The sequence below is a fragment of the Choloepus didactylus genome, chromosome 3, assembly GCF_015220235.1.
Source record: "Choloepus didactylus isolate mChoDid1 chromosome 3, mChoDid1.pri, whole genome shotgun sequence".
Taxonomy (NCBI): domain Eukaryota; kingdom Metazoa; phylum Chordata; class Mammalia; order Pilosa; family Megalonychidae; genus Choloepus; species Choloepus didactylus.
The window spans coordinates 191,687,132-191,707,978 of record NC_051309.1 but is presented as its reverse complement, the minus strand read 5'-3'; the positions used below and the strand labels follow the sequence as shown (position 1 = coordinate 191,707,978).

Sequence of the window (20,847 nt, the reverse complement as noted above, 5' to 3'; positions counted from 1 at the left end):
AGAAAAGTCCCATCAATAATTCTTGTTAAATACACCTTCCAGAGCTCTCTAGAATATATCTGGCATCTTCATTCTGCTGATCCCACTCTGGGCTAGTTCTCATCTGGACTATTGCAGAAACCTTGTAACTTGTCTCAGACCTCCTTCCTGATTCCCTCCAATCCATTTGACACATTTTAGCCAGGTATTTTTTTTTTCTAAAATGATAAATCAGATAATGTCACTGCTAAAAATTTTTCAATAACTGCATTATTGGGACTGAACCAGCATTCTGCTTGTGTATAGGCTAGCTGGTCTTTTCTAATGGGGTTGCTCAAGCCAGCATTTGTTCCGATTTGTTGCCCAAATGTCCTAAGTTGTTAAATATTTTGAATGGCACCCTTATTTAGGACAAAATTCCTTAAATTGATTTACTTGGCCCTTCATGATCTGGCTGATGACTACATCTCCAGCCTCAATTGTCACTGGGCTTCCCCTCAGTTGTCACTGGTACTTCCACCAGTACCCAGATTCTTCTAGCCCCTGGATTATGTCAATATCTCTTACCTCCAAGTCATACTGTGCTGTTCCTTGTGTTTGCAATTCCTCCTTACACCCCATTCCCATAGCCTCACTTATCTAATTAATTGCTACTCATCCTTAGGTAAAGGTAAATGTCACATCCAGTATGAACCCATAGCATCTTTTATTTCCCATATTTTAACAACTTTACCTTATCTGTCTTCCAGATTGTTTTATTCCATAGACTCTAAACTCCAGGATTATAGAGACTGTGTTTGTTACTACCCTGGGACATAGCGGAGTATTTGGCTCATAGTAAACACTTGGAACTGAATTGAATAACGGGAACAGGTTTGTGGGCCACGGTAGAGTTTTGTACACTAATTTTGAAGAATCTGAGTGGTATTAAATTAGAGATATCAGAAAAAAAGTGCAGTATATAATTCTAGTAATCTAGAGAGGTGATCAGGTCTTTAGATGTAGGCTTGGGAGTAAGCTACATATAGATAAATGTTAGTTGAAACCCTAGTGACGTTGGTAATAGAGGAGACCTGTAACAGAAGAGAAAAGAAAATGTCAATGCCAAAGGAAAGCTAGTATGCGATCCTTAATGTTCCCATCCATTTCTTCCTTCGACTTTGTAATATCATGTTCTTCTTCCACCCAATGTATCCACTCAGATGTTTTTGTTTATAGAAAAGGGGAGAATTTTCATTTAAATTCAATTAAGCAAACGTATTTTGAGCACCTATTATTTGGAACATCATACACTGTGCTTTATAATGCGTATGCAGGTATGTATAGACCCTTCGCCAGTGGAGCTTATAATTTAACAGAGAGAATCAACCTTTATCAGGCAATTAAAAGTAACAGGAGCATTGTGATCATGGTAACATATGTCAAGGAGGTTTATAAACCAAGGGAAATCAAGGCATGAGACCCCTGAAGACATTGTTTACTCATTTGTGTTTTAACATTTTTTACCAATATTTCACAATTTGTGAAAGCTTGCACTTAAGTAACAACTTTTCCTGAGTTTATTCAACTTATTGTAATTTCAATGTAGCATAAATGGAGTGTGCAGTAATTTCTTTTAAACATAAAAGGAAATTTCTCAGTGTTATATTATCTGAAGACAAAAAAGAGAAAGTTTTTTGTTTAAGGACTTCCAAACATATTTTCCAGCCATAAAAAGTCATCAATTGGAATAATTTTAATTTTAAAGACAAACGAGGCTAAATAATGTTAAAACCATGGTTTTTATAGAAACTTCATAGAAATGTTGTTTAAGGAGTCAGTGAAGGGCAGATTTTCAGAACGTGTGAGGAATCCAGCTGTTAGTTGAAAAGTAAAACCATATGCACAAAGCATTCCAAAGTGAACCAATAGATAACAACTGCTTCAAAGTCCTCCACACTAATATCTAAGTGGCTTTGAAAACCCAAATAGATTTGAATGTTTTTTTTGACCTCTTTCATAAACATATGGTTTGAGTATATTTTCTTATGAGAAGTTGTATGTTTAAGAGATATAACCAAAAGGTAGAAAGTAAGTTTTGCAGAAGGTAAATTGTTTTGTGATTGAACTAAAGTAGAAGCAGAATAAAGTCATCTGCTTTTGAGTCTAACATTCAGATTAAAATTTACTTAAATGTTAGTACTTGCCTTAAATATTTTACTGAAGATAGGGACCTCCTTGGAAATCCTGGGGTTAGGGCTCACAAGACTAGATCCTCTTTCCTGTGTTCATTTACTCAGGGCTGAGGAAGCCTCCTCAGTCTGGACCCAAATTTCCATTCAGTTATTTCTGATACACATAAACAGTGTCTTTTAAATTCTGTATTGCCATTTAAAAATGAAATAGCTATTACTTTTTCATTATTTTATAAACAAATAGTGTAAGCATATCTATTGGCAAATGCTTTCCAGATTATATTTGAGTTAAACTGAGTGTTTCAGAAAATCTTCTCTTATAGCCAAATATATTTAAACTTAAGTAAAATGTGCAACTACATAATGAAACTTAGTTATTGTGCACTGCAAATATTTATTCCATTTATTAAACAGAACACTTTAGCCATCTGAAAGATTTACTCATTGCATTCATGTGTATTTAAGTAGAACCTGATTCATATTGCATCTTTAGCTAATTAATATTTGGCAAGCACAGTTGTTGGAAATCAAATATTTTCCTGATGTGGAAAAGGAACTCTATGCCAATACCAGTTATCAGAAGTTTCTTAAAGTATATCATTGGCCTTAAGAAAAATATTAATGCTTCTGTGAAAAATATCACGTTTTTGTAAATCAAGGTACTGGATGAGGTCCACAAATTTTACTGAGTCTTTCTAAAACTCCTGTAATGCTGTATATACATTTCTAAAACTACTGTAATGCTGTGTATACATTTTATATATAACAATATGTTAAAATTAATTCAGTACTATTACACTCTTTATTCTCCAGTGTTCTTCACAGATAATTAAAGTTCTATAGACCCTTCCTTGATAGGCAGTCGTGTGATTGGAATACTTAGTCAAAATGTTAACTGTGAACCCTCAATTTTCAGCTTTCCCAAGTTTTAGGGATTATTTCTTTAAATATTGTGTAGTTTTTATATCTGATTTTATAATTATTAATCATAATGTCCAGGGGCTACACATTTTTCTATACATAATAAACTCAAGGTTGGGGGATTTAAATTAAACATGGTAGTGAAAAACATGATATGAAGAGAAACTAGTGCTTTGGGTAGAAAAATATTTAAAGGAAGGCATTTTGTGTGTGTGTGTGTGTCGTATTTGTTTCCGCATAAAACTTCCTTTAGAATTTGATACTAAAATATAATCCAGGATCTTCTCTAGGAAATTCTACACGTTTTTCTTGAATAGCCTGCAAGATAAATGGAAATAGGAACTGTTGCTTTACAACAGTTGCTATGCTGCCATAAACAATTCATTGTCTTAAAATGTGGCTTTATTTGAAGTCCATTCTTGTTGGTGAGAATTGACTATTAAGTATTCTTATCAAAGAATGCCAGTAGAAAACAACTGGGAACCTCTCAACTGGAAATGCTTGACATTTCCTCATGTTTATTATAATTTTACAGAACAGACAGATTTTTTTCTTAATTTCCAGCCTTATTGTAATGCCTTCTTTACATGTCTTTTTTAGCTGATACAAAATCAACACCACTTTTAATACACAAATACTGATAGTATAGCATCAGTGTTCATAATGAATTATATTACTACTTACATCCTAAATTAATAGAAGTTAATATTATGTATTCTGTAAGAGCAATTCACTTTATAGCATAAGAACTATTTTAGGAAAATCATCACGTTCAAAATATCAAATTATAATTGTCATCATCATCAATAAGTATTTGCTAAGTAAACATATATACATGGAATTATTAGTTAATACTGAACATAAGGCATAATTTTTACAATCTAGGAACTTAGATCTAAAATAGAAAATACTGTAGTGCATGCATTAAAGCAGAAAATATTCCAACAATAATATAAGGATATATATATTATTAAAATATAAAATTATTTTTTAAAACACTACTGTTTGGATAGACTTGACTCTTTTGAAAAAAAAAATTAAGGTATTGGTTCATATCTTTATAGAATGGCAAGCAAAGATTTCAAAAGAGTTAAACTTCAGATTTTGCTCACTAATAGCAATTATGGTAAGCTATTTGGTTTTTAAAACATTTTAACATAGTATAGTAAAATATATATCTAAGTTTTTCTCATTCACTCGTATTGTTAGTTTTGTTAATTATGAGTTGCTTAGAAGGACCATTGATGGCTCTTGTCATGAGATTCTAGAAAAGCACATGGCATCTTGTAAGCAGTCAATAAATAGTTACTGAAACCTAAATATGGAAAGATTTAAACAGATGGAATTTTTAAAAAAATTTTCTTTAATAAAATTACAACTCAATCTTGGCTGATGATAAGGAAGAAGAAGAAGATGAAGATGATGGTTATAATGATTTTACTCTTATTAGTATAACTTTTATTTTTGAGCATTTCCTATATAGCTCATTGAATCTAAGGAACAATACTCTGAAATCACAATCATTATTATCCCTATTTTATAGATAATGAAACAGAGGCTTAGGAAAGTTAGATAATTTTTTCAGTAACAGATTTAGTAAATTTTAGATTCAGGACTTTAATCCATGTCTATCTGTATCTTAAGACTAAGCTCTTGGTTATTTTATACCTCTATTAGAGGAGTAGTCCTCTATTAATTATTTCAAATAGCTAACTTTCAGCAATTATTTGAAAGTATATATATTTGTTTGGAGGACTTATGTGAGTTTATAATGTTTCTCTATTTAGTTCACAAAGAGGTTAACATTTTCTAAGCACATACTATCTGATTGGGAGAAAAGGTCCATACTCATGCTTAGTAACATAAAGATTAAATAAAGCTATGTAAATTCACAAATTGGCCTGTAAATAAGAAAACAAAATTCACCGTAAAAAATGTAATAGTAGTTTTATTTAATCATTTTAAATGAAAAAAATGGAAATCAAATGCATGCATAAAACTGGTGGAGAATCATTGGAAAATGAAAGAGGTAACTTCAGTGTATGACAGGAGCTAGCATAAATGAAATTTTGTCTTAATATACACACATATACTCTCTGTAGATGTTCCTTATTTTTCTAAGGTTGATAAATGAATAAAACTCAATTCTCAAGAACCTTATACTTTTTAATATTGTCAAAGGCATCTTTCTCTGGGCCCTTAAATTTTTTCCACATTAATGGTATCAAGTAGAGTTAAGGAAAGTCCTGAATAACTCCGGCCAAAATTAGAGGTGGGGGCTTTGTTTCAAAAGAAAAGGTTTTCAGCTTAAATTTTTCAGCCTCTTTCTTCCTTGGTCACACTAACTGAATTCAGCTGGACACTTGCCTTGATAGACACAAACCAGAGAACAGAGACATCAGTAATTAAGAGTTTATTTTCTTCTTTTTAACTAGAGAAATTTCAAGCACACTTTTCTGTTAATGCTTATATGTCTTCAACTTACAAGAAAAACCGGTTCTCTTAACAGTGACTTGTTTTTTGTGCTTCCTTTCCAGTCTCTTTATCCTTTTTTTCAGTGTATTCACTACACAAATCTCTGCCACACTTGGAAAATATAGAGCCAGACATATTTTTCCAGGAAGATGCTTTCTTAATGTGCCCTTAACTATTCTCTCTTTCTCTAGAACATTCTCCAAAGACCCAGTTCCTCATACACACTTCCTACTTATGGGTATATACTGATTGTGAATGTTATTGACCCAGGAATGATTGATGTCTGTCCATGATCACTGACAGTGCTTAGTGTGATCTTTTTCCCCTTTTGGAAAACAGGCCAGAGTGGAATCTGGAATAGCAGCAATCACTGGGGCCAGGAATGATGCTGTCAAGAGTTAGGGGCAGAAAAAAAATCATTAAGAACCCTTCTACAATAGCCATTATGTCAAATAGTGCCTTATCTTTTCCTGTGAGTCTCTGTCCTGCTTGTTTCACTTGAGGTGGTATAAATCCTAAGATGGTTACAGCATTCTGTAAGCAGAACTGTTCCTGGTGGCCTGGGCTGCCGGAGCTCTTTCCCTTCAGCCACATGAGGTCTCTATACTCGTCCTTCCATCCCCTCTGCTTCTCTCTCACAGACCCTGCCTTGCCAAAAGTCTCAGAGCTACCTTAAAGAGACACCAGTCATCTCCTCTCAGTTCTTACTGTATTTACTCTTCCTTGGACTACACACACCCCTTTTTGAAGCTGTCTTACTTTGGCTTCCCTCAGCTTAACAATACTCACTTCAGGTTTTCTGTTTTTATGTCAGACTTCTTCCCAGATATTTACTCCTTCATTTGCTTCTTCTTACCCCTTAAATGTTCCCCCGGATTCTAATACTAGACATGTTCTCTTCTCAGTTAGCCTGGCTTCACCAAGCAGTGTCATCAAATGTCCAAGACTTCAACTAGAACTTAAATGTTGATGACTTTCAAATGGCTCTCTTAAACTCTATATGCACATCTCTAACTTCTGATTAGACACCAATTCTTGGACTTTTGTGAGCTGACTTGTAAACCTTCCCACGATTGCACTATTACAGAATTTTAATAAGCAGTTTATAAAATGTTTATTGAGAGAACTACTTTATATTTCTTCTTCAGTACTGGGTTCTTAATGTAAGGCCCATAGATATCATAAAAAATAGAAAAATTGTGCACTTGTAGACACTGCAGAATTCTCTCTCTTAAAATAGTTTGTGCATAGTACAGAAGATTTCTAACCATTGTGGCATTTCACCTAAAATGGCATTTCATCCAAACTACATAAAATCATTTCAGAGAAGAAACTAGTCAAATATCATAGTGCCAGCATAGGTTGAGGTCATTTGTTGAAGTTATCTATGTAGAGCACAGTATTCTTGAGAATTTATGCAAAGAACAATACAATAACTTCCCAATTACAGAGCATACAACTACACATCCAGACATCATTTTCGTAATTTGATTTATAATCTCCACAATAATCCAATGAACTAATCAGTCAAATATTATTCTCTATTTGCTGATTATTAAAGAAAAATAAAGCTTACAGAAGTTAAATGACTTTTCCAAGGTCACACAAAGTTTAAGAGAAAAAACTAATAAAAATGTCCTGTCTGGTTGTAATCCTATGCTCATTTCTCCTAAATCACATTGTCTTATGTTAAGAAAGTAACTGCATTTTAAATTGAATGTATAATGGATATATTTCAACTGAAGAAAATGTCCATTTTAGAATTTAGGTATTTCTGTATTCCATTGTTCAAAATCAAATTTAAAAGTCTCCCTGTAGGTTTGGACAAAATTAGCAAACAAATTCTATCCCCTAAACATTTTCGGTGATCCTCAACTGTTGGCATGAAATCACAGCAAGGGGCTGTGTCACAAGGCTCCGGAGGATGTAATCTTTTTGAGAACTGCTCACAGTATCATGAAGGTGCAAAATAACACATGGCTTAGCTGTAGTTAAATTACTACAAACTAATCTTATCAAGCAGCTAGCGGCCAGGATTTCAATTTTACCATTTTGACTAGTAATAATTTATATCTTTAGTACCTCAGGAATTTAAATCCACTTAGTTTTACTACTAATTTATTCATATATTCAATATAAAACATTGTTTGGAGAAAGAAGAGAAGAACTGAAGTTCTTCCAAAATAAGATATTCAATGTGAGACTGGTTAAACCAAATTTTAAGACTCTAATCAGAATCATATAAAATGACCTACCTTATTTTAAGCTCATTGTTTTCACAATTCCTTTGTCAAGATCGCAAAAGCAAAGCTGTTTATTTTTATTTTAAACCAAATAAATTTATAAAACATCTGAGATTAATGTAAAACTAATTTGAGTTAGAAATTTAATTTGGAAACTATGTATTCAGTTTACATAAAATAATTCTTAGCCAAACTATTTGGGGTTGTGTGGCCAGTAGTTCTACTTTTATTTAACAAAGATTTTTATATAACAAGGATTTTTATATCTGTGCCACAGTTTAAACCCTTGGAATATTAGGTAACCATAACTCAAATGATTTTAAAATTTGAATTTTGGTATCAAATAATCTAAGACTCTAAAATAGTTTTCTCCCTTTGAACATTAGTTGGTTATCATAATTTTAATATACAACTAGTAACATGAGATAAGCATATGAACTATTTATTATTCTGTTAAAAAATATTGACTAGAAGAAAAATATTTTTACATTGTAATCATAAAATCAGTAGTGTCCTGTGTATGTTATGCAGCACTACCTACTCATAAACAGTTAATCTCACTCTTTTTGGACTCCAACACTTAACATAAAAATGCTTTATAGCATCTATATAATTTTTTCTTCTTTTTGTCCCTTCTTTGTAGTTGTTTGAAATTACAGTGCCTCTCTCTCAAGGCCCCAAACCAGTAACAATCAGTTTTGCCAATCACACTTCCTGCCGATGCATGTCTAAACTGGATGTTTACAGACAAGTTCATTCAATTATTAGACGTTCCCTGCCAGCAACACTACCACAGTGAGTATGAATTAAATCTCTTTTCTATGCATCCTCTACTAATATAAAATTATTTACAGGTAAACACAAGTTTATTTAAAGACATTTTGTGAAATTTGCCATAATATACTTTGCATCGCATACAAGGCAAAGACAAGTTTTAATAGTGCACCATAAAAATAAAATAAATTTAAACTGAGATAGGGAATCCCATTTCAAAGACAAAATAGTTCACAATATAAAAGAACTGTTTCTATGGAATAACAGATGTCCTGTCAGTACTTATACTCTCAGCAATGTAGCCTAATTGATTTAACACTCTTGAAATCAAATATGCTATTTTGTAAATGATGTCAAACTAATGATCAAAAATATTTAAGTTTTGATAAGTTTTTGGTCCAAAACTAAAAGTAAACTTAAATAAGTATTTTACATTTATTAGTATTCAGTTGCCTTTTTAAAATCTCAATTAATTTACATAAATATTATTTCTGATTTCTGCAAGGATTAAATATTGAAATAGTGATTATTTCAAATAATTTTCTTTTAATATTATTTCAAATTAACATTCAGAATAACACATGTTATTCAAATTTGCTCCCCATCCTATTTCTTAGTATGTTAAATGACAGGAAATGCTTCCTTTGATCACACAGAAGGGGCTGGATAGATCATCACATATTGGCTTTACTACTAGTTTATAATGAGCCATTATTTGTTACCATCTGATGTCTAGGGAATTTCTACTTTCTGTTCCCAAATAGGATGTATCTCTTTGTTTTTAGGATACCCAGTACATATGGAATGTGTGTATGAAAAAAACTTACATGAACCTAACATTTGTAATAACAGTATAAATAAATTGATGCTTAAAATCTATATGACACAAAAATTTTAAAGAAAGCCTTGCATATTAGGGACTCAACAGTAAATGCACCATGCTAATGAGCAATCTTCCACACTGGATCTCTTTATGGCATGTAGCACTGTATTCATTATGTCAGATAGAAGACCCTGTACATTCAGGGAAACTTATGAGAAACTCAGGAGTGTTTCAAATTAGAGGGAGCATAATTTGAGTGTCAGAGATCTCTCCTCCTTAAGTCAGAAAGAAAAGACATTATGGAGATCTGTGAATAAATTCATTCTGGTAAGAGCATACCCTAAACTAAAGAGGCTGTTGTATATGTGGTTTCATTCACTTGGTCCTGAGAGTTTATCACCTGTTTCCCTAGGTGATTCATCCATTCTCAGAGCTACAGCCATTATCTTTGTGTTGATGATTCCTGAAATTACGTTTCAAGATCTGACCATATTCTTGACTTCTAATAGTTTATCTAAACCTATTTCATATTGCTATAATTGTAATTATATTAGATATAACAGGTACAAAAACAGATTTTTTTAAAACTTTACTTCTACATTACTTGTGGCAGTGTTCTCTCCTATTCTTAGAGGTCTTAAAATTATACAGCTGCCATTAATTACTCCTTCTCATTATACTTCATCCAAATACTATTGATTATGTTTTGGCAAGGGGCGATATCTGACCCAACCTGCATTTGTTTTTCATTTCCATCACTGTCATCCTTGTCTACTTCATTGTGTATTTATGTCTGATTTAATGCAGTAGTGTCAGTACTTGTTTTCTAGTATCCAATCTTTCTTCCAGTCATGTATAATGTCACTAATAAAACTTAGAAAGGTATCATCTCATTCATTTGATCAGAAATTGTTAGTGACTTTCAACTGCTCAAAGAATTGAGCACAAATTTCTCACCACCTTTTCTGCCACTAGCCATTCTTTCTCATTCTGACCTCCATTATTCACCAAGTCTGTGTTTCACAAAGTCTGATTCCCTGAACACCAAGCTCGTTTCCTGCTCTGTATCTTGTTTCTATTCTGGCCCTGGTTTGAAAAAAGTTCCCTTTCTTTTCTTCCATTCCAAAGACCTATCCATTTCTCAGGGTTCAGGTAAAGGTCTTTTCTTCTTTTGGTCTCATCCAAATACCACAGCCACCTTTGCTTCTCTGAGTACCCGTAGCAATTACTGTATTTACTTCTTCCTAACATGGCTTTATAGAGGTCTATAAATGATGCATGTGAAACTCAACTGGGAGAGTACTTCAAGTAGGTTTATGTCTTCCACAACATCCAGCTAATAACAATGAAAAATAATCAAGCCTTTACTATGCTTTCAACCTGTTGCATGCATTATCCTATTTAAACTTAAAAAAAGAAAAAAACCGTGTAAGTTTGGTAGTAGTATTAGCCTTGTTTTACAGATGAAGGAGCAGGTGCTGTGGGTTGTACTATACTGATCAAAAAATGCTTGTTAAATAAAATAACTTATTTATCTGTAAATTTTTCATAGTATTTGACATGTTTTACTATGCATCATCATCATTTATTTATATAAATGTTTTGCTATATGCGATTTCAGAGGAGACAAAAGGTTGTAGCAAAAAGAGCCTGGGCCATAGAATAAGTAAGATCTGAATCTGACTTCAGGTCTGCCAATTACTAGCTTTTAAGGTGTGGGTAGGTATTTTATATATACCATGTAAAGATGTAAGAAGGATTAAATGAAACGTCGAGTGCTTATGCAGTGTTTCCACGGTGATTGGCATCTAAGAGGTAGTCAGTAAAGGTCAGCTCTTGCTATTTATTATCATCCCTGTCTGATACATCCCCCACCCTGTGTTTTCCAATGTATTTTACTACGATCCACAATAAGAAATATATTTCAAATTTCAAATCAGCATACACATAAATAGAAATGTAGATAATATTATACTTACAACCATATTGTTTTAAAGTATATTAGCTGTATATAATGCCTGAAGGTATAACTATATATAGTTTGGTACATATGTTATATAGTTATATATAATTATAAAACTAAAACAAAATATCGTTTAAAAATCATTTAAAAATATTTTCCATTATTACACTGCTACTAAACCTTTTTCAAAATTATTGCCTCCTCCATGAAATTTTAATACTGCAGATATACCATACATCTCTTTATGCATACTGTATGCATAAACAGAAAAAAAAGGGTTTTTTTATTCAATGCAGGTTTGAAAATGACAAAATTAAGTCAAAAATTAAAAAATTTCAAAGCTATTAATGATAGAACTTCATATTTGCTGAGAAACTTTTAATGTAATGTATTCACTTATATAAAAGTTAATATATCAAGTTACATATGCAAAGTAACAATTAACAGAAATATATAATAATAACACAAACATAAAAATTTTTAAATATTCTAAATTTTTTTCCAACAAAAGTAAAATAATTTAAAATAATTTCTTAATTTTTTAGAGAACTTAACTTTTAACTTTCTTGAGATAGGAAGATAACTTTTAACCTATAACTGCTAGGTATTCATCTAGATATTGACATGTTTTTCTTTTCGGCATTTGGCGTAATGATGTTTGAATAACTTTTGTAGAATTATATTGAAAAAATAAACCATTTTTATTTGCTTCTCAAAGCTAAAGTCCTACACAAAGGCACTGATGATCACACATAAGCAACATCCACAAGGCAGCCAATGGCTTTATGAATTTGAGATTGATTAAGAGGTAGTACTTGAACCACATCCATCTATTCACCATAATTTTACAACCCTGATCTTACATACGTTTTGTATATGTTCCAGTGCCAGCGCTGCTTGTGTGATGCCCAAGAAAACCTGAAAGATATTAAATACTAAGGATCAAAATTTTACTGGCTTTTGGAGAGTCAACAACCATTACAATATCTAAGATTTTTTTCACCCCCTGAATCCAGCTTCACCTCCTGAGGGGCGATATTCCTTCCATTATGAATGCACATATTATTGCAAGTGATGCCCTCAAACATTTTTTTCTATTTTCTTTCTGTCTTTTTTTTTTTAAGTGTTGGTCTCAACCTGTTGTGAATTATGGCTGCCAAAAAACAAAAAACAAAAACAAACAAGCAAACAAAAAAAACTACCATAATGATAATGTATATATGATGACTATATAGTTATGTTATGAAATCATAACTTTTGTTAAGAATCAAGAGGAACAGCCACATTAGTGGCCAAAACCAAGTGTTGGAGAGGGTATTGAACAACTGGAACTCTCATATATCACTGATGGCAATGTGAAACAGTACAATCACTTTGGAAAACAGTTTGACACATTCTTAGGAAGTTAGACACTGTGTGATCCAGACAGGTAAAAATAATAATAAAAACATATTTCCATACCATAACTGATACACAAATGCTCATATAAGTTTTATTTATTTGAGTAAAACTTGGAACCAATCCAAATGTCCATCAAAGGTAAGGGATAAACAAACTGTAGTGTCTCTCTGTAGTGGAATATTACTCAGCTATATAAATGGAACAAACTATTATGACATACAATGAATGTTAATCTAATGTTTGTATATCAGCATAATATAATAGTAATAATACTGACAATAAATATTTCATGGAGTTGTGATGTTTATAAGCTGTAATCAGTGTTAAATATTAGCACAGTGCCTGACACACAGTAAGCATTCAATTAATGTTGGCTGCCATTATTACTAACATTTTACAAATGAAAGAATTAAGTCTTAGAAATGATAATTAACATGTACAAAGTTAAACAGCTAAAAACATGCCCGAAAAAGATGAAAATCCTGATCATTCTATCTCTAAAATCCAAGCATTTTCACCAATAGCTTTTACACTGTACTAAGAAATATCAAATAATTTTTTAAAATGAATAATATAACCCCTTGCCTAAAGGAACTCATGTTTTAACAGAGTACAAATAAACAAATAAATAACTCTAACAATATAAGAAGTGGTAAAACACTTTATCCTGCTTCATCCAACAAATGTTTGTTTTATGCTCATTAGGTACTAATATTGTGTAAGGCTGAGGAGACAGAAAGATAGTATCCCTACTCTAGAAGAAATCCCATAAGAGAGTCAGGCATGTATACATATACCTTTAATCAGTCATGCAAGTATAGTGGATATGGGACTACAATAGATGTGAGGTGGAGAAGACATAGGTGAGTGTGGAGAGGTAAATAGAATCATAAATGCCACACCAAGAATGGACTTTTTCTTAAATTCTCTTGGGAACCACCAAAATATTTAATATAGAGAACATGGTATCAACATTTGTGTGTTATAAAAAGATAAAATTGTCTCATGGCAATGCAGTATGTAGATTAGAGGGAGCAAAACAGGAGGTGGAAAATTTGGAGAGGAAGCATTTGCAATAATCCAAGAGATATAAAATAAGGACAGGAGTCAAGGCAGTAGAAATGGATGGGAAGAAGAGAGATGGAAAAGACATTTAGAATATGGGAAAACATAAGACTTGGAAACTGCATGTGGGGATAACAAGGAGGGAGAAGTTGAGGATAAAGCTCTATGGATGATATTGAAAAAAAAAGAAAAAAAAAAATACCTGCCCACAGAAAGAACAGGTTTGAAGAGGGGAATTTAGCTTTGTACATGCATAGTGTGAGTGCTTGAGGTATCTGGAGGAATGAAAGAGAAAGTGTACAAAGATAAATGATCTGGAGTCAGGAAAGTACCAGGCTGGTGGTCCTCATTGTATAACTACACATATAACTGGTAGTTAGAGCAATTGGAAGAGATAAGCTCAACCAAGAAAAACATAGAAAGTAAGATGAGAAGAGGAGCAGCAGATGAAACCAAGGGAATATTGATACTTAAGAAACTCTTGGAAAAACAGAAGTCTGCAAGAAACTGAAAAAGAGCAATCATAAAGGTAGGATAAAAGCTGGGAGAGATATCACAAAAGCTAGTAGCAACAAGAGTTTGAGAAAGGGGAAAGTGTCAAACATGCATGTCAAATATTGGAAAAAAGGTTCAAGAATACCTAGGACTAATTCCTTTAGCTGAAAGCAGATGAAAACGGAAAGGAAATAATGTTTTTTATTAATAAGCTAATATGTATTAGGAATGGAGTATGTTTTGAGAAAGAAGAAAAGAATGCAAGAAAGAATGAGAAAGAGAAAATTAGAGATAGAAATTCATATTTGCACAAAGGAAACGCTGAATCAAAGGGATTAAGTAACTTGCCCTCGCAAAGCTGAAATGCAAACTCAGATGTGTTTGTCGTGAATCTGTTTCTTTGGGGAGGCGGTCATTAACTGAGTTAACTTCTTTAAATTAAAATAAATAAATTATATTTATATAGTAAAGGACAAAAAGAAAATCATTGTACTCTCTCCACACTGATCTAAAACTTAACAAGCATTTTGTCATATTTACTCAGGAAACAATATATAGCTGCAGTCTTCATTGTTCATTCTGAGAGATAAGCACTACTCGAAATTGTGTGTATTCTGTTCATACATGTGTTACTGCCTATGGATGTGTTAATCTATCCAAAGCAACTATATAGTACAGCTTTGAGTATTTAAAATGTTGATACTACTTTTTTCTTTCAATATTACATTTTTGAGATGTATTCATATTAATAACAGTAGACATAGTTTATTTAGGAGCTGTGTAATATTTTATTGTCAAGGAAGTTTCACCTTTTTTGTATAATTATTGGTTAGCATAGAAACTTTTTTTGACTAGACAAATGATAAGGCAATGTTCAGTGTAGCCAGAGTACCTTAAATGCTTTTAAATGGATAATAGAAATAGAGGATGTATATTATTTCAGCTTGATAAAGAGGCTGTATCAGCCGTTTGGTAGAGAAGTCATGTTATGCCTGTCATGCTAGAGAAAAAGAAGAGGTAAAGAGAGATGAGGAAATTGATAAATCTAGCCTGAAGGCGAATTTGTGTTTTTATTTGTTTACAATTTTTTCATTTCTTTTATAAAAAAGTTCACAGTGTTTACTGTAACACTAAAATTTTGCTTAGAGGAAGTTATAATTTGGGGGTTTATTAAGGGAAATTTCATTCTTGTGAGAGTGAGAGTATGTCTCTGTTTCAAGGAACAGAGTGCATTTATAGCCCACGCAACCTTTAATTTGGAACTTGATTGTTCAGTGTCTCTGGACTGTTAATCTATAACAAATTCTCAATCCAATTGCTTAGAACCTTGAGTCTCCATGACCTTTTATTTTTCCCACTTTAATTTTCCACTCTTTCCTTTTTAATTTGAAGATAGTATACTTTCGCTTCATCAAAAATAGAGATAAACAGAGTAGCATGAGAAAATTAATAAACCATTATCATAGAGAGGTAATATAGCTGCCAATTAAATTGAGACACAGCCTTGCATCAGTTGATCAGAAACTACATTTTTTCCAAGCATTTTAAAAAACACATCTTTCTTCTGCCTTGAAAATATACTCTTTGCAGGTTCAAAATTCTTATGTCCATATGCAAGTATTTTTCAAATCTTAATTCATATGTCTGTTTCGTCCTCCTTTCTACATAGGCCATTAAATATTGCCTTCCTCCTTCAAATGAACATCTAATGCTATGAATAGATTTACCAATGGAACTCAGATTCCAGGACATGAATTTTTCTAAAAGGAAGCTAAATATGCTATGTATGCCTGGCTTCTACCCTCTAAAAGGTAGTAATTGAAACCGCAGCATTCCTATGGCTTGCTGATTAGGAGAAATAACAGCAAAATGTGTACAGCTGAGAACATACTGTCAGAGCATCCGTTACCCCCAGATTGTATCTGCAGTGGTACCTTGAGGTGAAAGCTATCAGATCAAAGATTTTGAAAGGCTTGACATTAAGTTAAAACACATTGATTATTTTTAATGCATGCCCATATCATTAGACCAAATCAACCAGTCATTTTGAGAACATACCAACACTCCAAATACTCTTGACTCATGTGTTTTTTTAAAAATATTTTCTCAATGAGGTGTGACTTTGAGATAATGAGACGAGTGGCTATTGTTGGAAGGCATTTCTTTTTTATTACTAGCTACTTACCTTTATCGATTCTGATCTAATTCTATTGGTTCAAATTAAATGTAGAAATAAAAACTGACAAGCTGGTAAATGCAGCAACTGCTAGGTTTCCCTTGTTTCAACTTACCATTGCTTCTCAACTTTTCACAACCTTTTATATCCAGGGGGAAAAAGGGAAAATAGAGCCTTCCAAACTTATGCTCCTCTCCTTGTGCAATAGGTATCCAATTCAGATGCCATTCAACTTAAGAAACAAGCTTTTATTTGACTTGCCAATTAGCGACCACATAGCATGACCCATATTTTATACTGAAGTCTCAAATTGTAGGTACACTTTTGGATATGGCAAGTCATTGGTTTAGGATACAACAATCATTTTTAATCACAAGGTAAGAAAAAACTGGATAAATAAGCCTGCTTTTTTATATTAATGCAACTATTTCATTACCCCTTCTAATATTAACTCATACAAAATTGTTATACCCATGGAATTCTCTCTGATAAGTTCTACTACCATCTCTTCCTTTTGTATTGTAACAAATCCCGACTTCATCCACTGTTCCTTCTATCACTAGACTAATGAAATATAGGCAAACAGTAACATTAACAGACATAAGCACAAATTAGTGTGAAATCAATAAATCCTTTGTAGTAAAACTGTTGCAATGTTTTACCCAGGCTCTGTGGCTGATGATAATGAAATAATGTATTTGCTGTTCCATCTGTTATTCAGGCAGCAATCCTGAACAAGAAGAGTCTAGACTGATATTCTTCCATAATATAATTACAGGTTTGAGTGATGTTAATCATGAAGGATGAAGTTCATATGAGCTCAGCACTTGGCATTTAGGAAATCAGAAACCTATTTTGATAGTTATCAAAATTATTTAAGTAATCAGGATTAACCTCATTTGTTTTCTTAATGGATACAGAGTATCTTATTGGATATCCTACTGAATGTTTTGAAGATCATCTGAAAGAATGTATGAGAGCTTATGGTACCTGCTCTCAAGCATGGTTTACTAGTATTAGTGAATTCCATGTCACATTTAACAAGACTTAGTATTGGCTAGATCCTCGAGGTACCCATCTGTAGAGTGCAGGTGCCACATGAAAGCAGAATTTTAATCTGTCAGATTGTTGTAAAAAATCTTATTAAAAAGTTTATTGATTAGTAGTGCAGTTCATTTGCATAGAAATAATTTGATTAGTGATTAGTAGCACAGTTCATTTGCATAGAAATAATTTGATTATTGATTAGTAGCACAGCTCATTTGCATAGAAATAATTTGGTTTTTAAAAAACATATTTGAGAAACATATCAAAATTCCAGTGCCAAAAAGAAGGGACAATAAAAAAGTCATGAAATTAGTATGCACAAAATAGCCTACTACATTGTTCAAAATGGAAATAGTAACTAGTACCCAATATTTAGAATTTAATCTAACAGAACATTTTTGGAGCACACTTGTCATTTAAAATTTCAAAAGAGAGATAAATGACAAACTAAGAGATACTTTAAACATTAGATTTGTTGTACTGTAATTTGAGAAACACATATACCCTTTAATTTTTTAAAGACAAATGAAGTTTTGAAATAATTGATGAAATAATTCTCATAAAAATATCTTTATCCTTAACACAAACTAAAAGCAGCATTATGTGTGTGCATGGGTGGCAAAGGAAAAGCAGTAAGGTTAATTAATTTACATATTGATTCTCAGCATAGATCCACTTTACAAATAATTGCACAACCTTCTGCTTTGCTTTCCAGAAAAAAAATGTGCCTCTGAATCCATATATATTCTATGAATAAAGTATATAAAAATAACATTTAAAATTTTGTTGTAATACTTTTATACGCATTGATATTCAAAACTTGTAGAGAAATTTCAATCAGATGAAAATGCTTTGGAGATTAAAACATGTAGGAGATAAATTCTGCTCAACTTTCTGTACACTATGAAAACATTTCCTTTTATTCAAAAAAAATACTTTGGAAAATATCTGTCATTTTTTCACATGAGAAACTGTAAATGCAAAGAAATTGCTACTCACTTTGAGGTCAGGCAACTTCGTTAAGGAATAATGAAAATGCATTGTCTAACTATATGTTTCTTTAACTAAATTGTATCTGCAGGATTTCAACAATCAAATTAAAACGTGTTGATATTGATGAGTAGTTTATTTTCTGCAATGCATCCAGAATAATATTTTACTAGAAATTTAAATTAAATTTTATAGATATTAGAAATTAAGATATTTATGTCACATTAAACAAACCATAATTCATCAGTAAAACAAAACGTTGCACGTTGCCAAAAAAGTTTCAAACATGATATAATTAAAAGTGTTGTTCTCAGGTCTATGTTTTTAATTCAACATGAACTTGCAAAAGAAAAAGAGCTATTATAACCAGATTATATGAAATCATAGTTTAATTCTATAAAATTAGCTATCTGTTGGTTTACATGATGTTTCAAAAAATAGATTACTACTTTTTTTACATATGAAATTCATATTTTTGAATTTATATTTTTTGAAGGTGTCAAAATATTAGAGGGAAAACTGTTTTTCCTGATTGCATAAGAAGCAGGATATTGTTTTTTGTCATCATACTTATTTAGAATGAACTATTTTGTATACATAATTAAAGCCTAAGTATAGATTGCACATAATCCTGCAGTAGATCACAGTGTTCACCAATCTAATTTAGGCTAGCAGTTGAGATGATTCTTGGCACTTCTTTTTGACATAAAAATAGCATATACCTTTATGAAATTTGTTCACTGTAATTAAAAACAATACAGTTGACATGGCAACCATATACACACATACACAACCCAACCACACATATACCCACATCACAAAAGAGGGTTGGGAAAGAGTTTGTGTGAGTGGGAGGTTGTATAGCATATTTCTGTATGTATAAATACATCATTGAAATAAAAGTTGCATGAGACAACATTTATCATATGCAATATGTAGTTTCTATTTTATTATATGTCATACTTACATTTTTTAAAACTACTGTTCCCAACCCATTTATTTGATTTCATGACCTTCTTTTGGGCTGCAACCACAGTTTGGAAAAACATCATCTTAAGCAATGGTAGTATAATCACATATTGGCAAAATGAAAGAGGTGTATTTCCCACCGCCATCACAGCACTGTACCTACCTGAAGCCAATATGACAGTGAGCTACTTGAACCACATATAGATCAACATAGAAGCAATATAGCCAAAATAGTTTTACCATCATTTCTATGAGAATGCTGTGATTTTTCAAACAGCGTGGCTTAATTGCCTTACTATTTATATAACTAAACATAATTGCATCATATTTGATGGAAGGATGCTAAAGATTTAGATAGGATGAAAAAATTTTAAAAAACACAATGATATTGTTTTGGAAATAGATAAATACTATCTAAATTTTATCTGGAACAATGTATGTTCATGATTAGCAAGAAAATAATGACAAAAAAGTATAATGAGTAGAAACTTACCTTCTTGCTTATCTAAAATTATTAAAATGGTATTATGGTCCATAGGGTATTTTGTCAAGTGAAAAAGCCAGGTGTAGAACAATATGTAAGGGATGTTATCTTCTGTGTAACAATGCGAGCAAAAAAGTACATACATACATACCTACATCCACACATATTTTCTTTTATCTGCAAAAAGAAACACTGAAGGCATAAACCAAAAACTAAGAAAGAAACTCCATGCTATGAACATGGATCAGAATGAACTTCTCTGAATATACATGTTTGCATAATTTTAATTCTGGTTATCACATAAATATTCAGAAATAAAATTTAAAAGAAAAAAGGGCATGCGGTACATATGTAAGATAAAGCAAATAAATGTTTATATTAAGGTTGTTATTAACCAAGATTTTAATGGAAATTATAAGTGTAACATCAAAAAAAATTTTAATTTAAAACCCCAGTAATGTTAAATTAGATTTGGAAATACAGTATGAACTCTTTTTTCTAAAACTATGAACAGTATCTCTTGATTAAGATCAGTAATGTATTTCCAAGCACACTAAGTGCAATCCCATTTTTTATTGTTTTAAATGGGAAAAATTGCAATGCTCTGAAGGTCAACCACCGAAAACATCCTGTTTCCTACAAAATAACTTAAACACAGTCATGCCTATGGAAGAGGAACACATTCTCTTGATAGGACCTAAAATGCATAAAACACTGTTTCCTGATCACCAAGCAATTAATATGGTTATTAACAAACAGTTGATTTGTATATGTTTATATTTACTGTTTGCATGCATAAACTTTACTTTATATGTCTGTTTGCCAGGCTGCTGTGACAAATAAAGTGAGTTTGTTTAAATAACAAGTA

General features: G+C 31.9%; 1 protein-coding gene across 2 annotated transcripts in view; it reads left to right on the top strand.

The window, feature by feature from the left end:
* VEGFC (vascular endothelial growth factor C) overlaps positions 1–20,847 on the top strand; it is a 117,424-nt gene that overhangs the window by 84,330 nt on the left and 12,247 nt on the right. For both annotated transcript variants that reach the window (XM_037831051.1, XM_037831052.1), the window contains one exon: positions 8,436–8,587. In XM_037831051.1, the coding sequence (XP_037686979.1) occupies positions 8,436–8,587 (152 nt within the window). The remainder of the gene's footprint in view (positions 1–8,435; positions 8,588–20,847) is intronic.